Below are 4,715 nucleotides of genomic sequence, written 5' to 3'. Positions count from 1 at the left end.
GATGGGGAAAGCGGTCCCACTAGCAGCATCAGGGCTGGACCCACCCCTAAATGGGGGGCACGAAGCCCCAGCCACCCCCAGGTGCTTGGGTGCCTCTGGGGAAGCAGCGTTGGTACCCAGGGTTCTCAGGTGCACCCCCAGGGCTGGGCAGTGGGGTGCAGAGGTGCACAACGCGCGGACCCCTGTGCACCTGCCGCTGAGTGCGTCCCCAGAGTCACACTGGGTTGTCACCGCTCCTGTTGTCACCTCTCCTGGCACTGTGGCCTCCAGCCACATACAGGAGGCACGGCTCCGAAAAACCCTTGGGGCCATGCAGCGGCTGAACCTTCGATTAAAACAGACCGGGGGCGGGGTGAGGGCCCGGTGTTTGAGGAGGGTAAGGTTCAACCAACTGAGCCCACACATCCCCCAAGGGCTGGTCTGGCTCCTTCTACAGCCCCAGGGACCGGCACTGCACACACCCCCCCGCAGAAACCTCCTCCTCTCCCCCCAAAAACACTCCCAAAACCCCACTCTCTGGAAGCCCACACCCAAGAACTTGCTCCTTTTAAAAAACAACAAACAACCCACTCCTGCAAAATCCCACTTGGAAAATCCTGCTCCCTCAAAATCTGGAACACTGTTTCCCCAAAAACACTCCCCAAACTCCACTTTTTAGAAAGGCGCCCCCCAGAGCTTGCTGCCTTAGAAAATGCCCATCCCTGAACCCCATTTCCCCAAAGCCACTGGCAAAATACCTGCTCCCCAAAAGCCATTGGCAAAAGTCCCCCTCCTCAAAACCCACCCCAAAGCCCACTGGCAAAAATCCTGCTCCCCAAAAAAAACAACTCCAAAACCCACTGGAAAAAATCCTGCTCCCCAAAACCTACTGGTAAATGTCCTGATCCCCAAAGTCCACTGGCAGAAATCCTAGTCCCCAAAACCTGCTGGCGAAAATCCCGCTCCCCAAAAGCCACTGGAAAAATTCCTGCTCCCCAAAGCCCACTGGCAGAAATCCTGCCCCCCCAACTGACTCCAAAACCCACTGGAAAAAATCCTGCTCCCCAAAAACCTACTGGTAAATGTTCTGCTCCTCAAAACCCACCCCAAAACCCACTGGCAAAAATCCTGCTCCCCCCAAAACCCACCCCAAAACCCAGGAGCAGAAATCCCGCTCCCCAAAACCCACTGGCAAGCGTTCTGCTCCCCCCAACCCCCCCCTCAACGCCCCCCGGCAACAGCCCCGCTCCCCACGGCCCCCCCCAGCGCCCACCCCCAGCCACCTCCCCATCGCCTCCCACCCCCGCTCACGAAATCCCCCCGCCCAGCCCCCCGCCCCTCAGCCCCGCTCCCCTCCCGGGCGCGGCGGGGCGGAGCGCAGCGCGGAGCGGCGGGCGGAGCGGGGCAGCGCGGAGCCTCCGCCGGCGCGGGGCAGCGCGGCACGGCGCGGGCACGGCGCGGGCACGGCGGGGCTCGGCACGGCACGGCACGGCCCGCCTGCATGCGGCGGCGGCGGCGGCGGGGCGGCCGGGCGGGATGAACGGCTCGGCGGCGGGCGGCGGCACGGCGGCGGCGGGGCTGCTGGCGGGCACCGGGAGCGCGGCGCTGGAGCTGGAGCGGGCGCTGCGCTGCTGCACCGCCGCCTCCGTGGTGACCGACGGCGGGGCGGCGGCGGCGGCGGACGAGCGGAGCCTGTACATCATGCGGGTGGTGCAGATCGCCGTCATGTGCGTCCTGGCCCTCACCGTCGTCTTCGGCATCTTCTTCCTTGGCTGCAACCTCCTCATCAAGTCCGAGGGGATGATCAACTTTCTGGTTAAGGACCGGCGGCCGTCCAAGGAGGTGGAGGCGGTGGTGGTGGGGCCCTACTGACGGCCGGGCCCCCGCCGCCCCCCGCCCCGCCGCCGGGGGAAGCCGTCCGGCGCCCTCCGCCCCCGCGCTGCCTGCACGACGGCCGTCCCTCCTTCGGACAGACTGGGTGTCGGTTTGGTGCTTCGGGTTGGTGTTTTTTTTTATTTTTTTTTTTTTTCCCTCCGAACCCCGCGATCCCGGAGGCCGGTGAGGCGTGCGGGGGTGCCCGGCGTGTGCAGCTCCCCGCCCCCGCCCCGGAGCCGCCGTCCCGACCCGCGGGGTGCCCGAAGTAAAACGTGCTCTAATAGCAACAGGTCTGGGACTTCTTACTCCGCTCGCGTTAATTCAGCGCCTCCCGCCTGCCGGTGCTGGGGTGCCGGGGCGGGGAGCGGGGAGGCGAATTCGCGGGGCTCAGGGTGAAGCAAACGCCCCGCGGACCGTCCATGCAGGTTTTTGCCTTGTAACTGGGTTAAAACTTCTGGTTTAGACCGCTGTCCCACCCCCCCTCCCCCGGCTGCAGGGTGAGCGCGGTACCCTCTCCCCTGCGCACACCGGTACCCGACGGGATGCGCCTGGAGGGATGCGCTGGGTGGGTGCGCCGGGTGGGGGGTGGGATGCGCCCGGGACCCCGCTCCTGCCCCGTGGGCTCCAGCTTTGGCCGGGGAAATAACCCAGGACACCCCGGTTGTATCCCCCTCTGTCCGAGTTTGACTGGAAAACCACTCTACCTACTTTTTATTAACCCAACTCCAACAGGTGACTCCTTACATTTAAGGCTGGGAGAAATTTATACTTGCACAGGAATTTATTTTAATTTTTTGTTCATCCATTTCCTCTGTAGGGATAACAAAGCATCTTTCTATGTGAGGTTTGTGTAGCTGTTTATCATATCCCCGGGGGCTTGCACTCATTGCTAGTGATAAATCAATATATCTACATCGGCTGTAGGAGCAGAACCGCAGAAACGCCTGCCAGGGACCACAGCAGTGGGATGGGGGCAAAAAGGCTAAAGCAACCTGCCTGTGAGCAAATCTCTCTCATGACACCCAAAATCCTGCAGTAAGACTGTTAATTGTCAGTATTTTTAATGCTGGTAAGAATCAGAAAGTTTCCCCGATCAGCCATGCAGATTTCAGACTGCTTGGTTTTCCCTCGGTTTATCCTGAGTGGTGTGAAGATGGCCAAGGCACCGAGTCACTGTAGATAGATATCATTAGGAGACGTTATCAGGAGATTCCATTGTGATAGACAAGGTGAAACTCATTCACAAAACACACCTGAGCTAGAAGGGGGTGAAATAAAGCTGGAGTCTGACACAACCACCTGATTGCAGATAAACTTTTGGTAGAAAATGAGACAAAAATCAAGAGTGTCTCAATGTAGTCAGGTTCCCTCCGAGGAGCAGAAGTCTCAGCCACGTACTTGCTTTTACAGCTACATTTAAGGGGAAGACAAAGATCTGCCTGTTCTCTGGGAAACAAGTGTGCCATGGACTTTGTCATTACATCAAAATAAATGTTACAAAGCCACCTATCAACTGAAACATTGGTGACAAATTTAACCAAAACTCTCCCCCTTTCTTTACCCCTTAGAGCTGTAGAAACATTAGATAAAGCAGAATTTGAAGATCGTACAGTAAGAGGGGAAAGTCCTAATATAGATGTTTCAGTCATTACAAAGCATTTCCAACTTTTTAATTTGCTTCACTTCACGGTGTTGCAGATAACACAATCGTTCCCGTAATCTGAACTTGCAAGGAGTGTGCTGCATGTTTGAACACTTTTGAGAGCTGGATTCATTAGGCATTCTTTATTAATTATAGCAAACACTTGAAGTATAATACATTTTGATTAACCTTTGCCAGAAGCCACAGCTTTTTCCAACACCGTAAATCAGAGGCACAGCAAACTCCAGGTTCTGTAATAAAATTGTAAAATTCTCGGCCTCAGCCCAGGAGTGCACATGGCCTGATGCCTCTCACCTAAGGACCCCCCAGAAGGTGAGAGCCCCTGCCCTAATTAAGTTATTGGGACTTTAATCCTTACAAAGATACCTCATTTTAGGCAGGGAAGAGTTGGGAAAAGGGTTTTTCCTGCTCGCGGAGATGCTCCTGATGCAGAGATGCTCGAACACATCCAGTCCATCAGCTTTACTCAGGCCTCTCTCCCTGCCTGTACTGTGGGGACTTTGGGGCTTGGCACAGAGAGTAGGAGACCTGGGATATTTATGATCCATCAGTGGGCAGGAGGGTGTCAGCATGGAGAAGAAGCACTTCTCAGACACCAACAAAGGCTTTGGCACCCACCTCACCCCCGCGTTGCATGGGGTGGATGGAGGAACTCGCTTCCATTGGCACAGGGAGCCATGCTTGAGCAGGTACCTCCTACCCCGGGGGTCCGGACACCTGCCTGCTTTATAAAGCCAGGTCCTCCTGCCCAGAGCATATGCTTGTCCCTTCTAGATGTGTGTGTAAAGCCACGACCTGCATGTTCGAGGCGCACGAACCTCCCGGTGACAATAGCTTTTTCCAGTCATCACATGCATCATTTCAGGGATGTTTTTAGAAAAGCACCTGCTAGGAAAGCAGCAAGGAGAGTCTGTGGTGGCGACGAGTAAAGCTCCATCAGCTCCTAGAACACACTGGAAATGAAAGCACCCTTGCTGCAGTGCTGAGGTGTCAGAAAACGGTTGTGTTTGGGACAAAACCAGTGAGGGCACCCAAAGGAGGGCTCCACCACCTTGCAGCTGGCTTGGAGGTAGCACAAACAGCTGACTTGCTTCTTTGTACTTGTTCCTTCTTTATTCATCTTAAATGGTAAGGTATGTTCACTTGTACCACCAAAACTTGAGGGGCCTTTCATTTGATGTGCATTCCCCTTTCTCCA

At 56.4% G+C, this 4,715-nt stretch overlaps 1 protein-coding gene across 1 annotated transcript; it reads left to right on the top strand.

Annotated features, from left to right (window-relative positions):
- The first annotated feature begins 1,343 nt into the window (after positions 1–1,343).
- RPRM (reprimo, TP53 dependent G2 arrest mediator homolog) lies at positions 1,344–2,140 on the top strand. The gene has a single exon (XM_055719161.1). The coding sequence runs from the start codon at positions 1,516–1,518 to the stop codon at positions 1,849–1,851; it is 336 nt and encodes a 111-aa protein (XP_055575136.1). The 5' UTR covers positions 1,344–1,515; the 3' UTR covers positions 1,852–2,140.
- Positions 2,141–4,715: the final 2,575 nt, after the last annotated feature.

This window comes from Falco cherrug, chromosome 8, assembly GCF_023634085.1.
Source record: "Falco cherrug isolate bFalChe1 chromosome 8, bFalChe1.pri, whole genome shotgun sequence".
Lineage (NCBI taxonomy): Eukaryota > Metazoa > Chordata > Aves > Falconiformes > Falconidae > Falco > Falco cherrug.
Note: the sequence above shows the minus strand (reverse complement) of the source record. Positions and strands in the feature narration are given on the sequence as shown.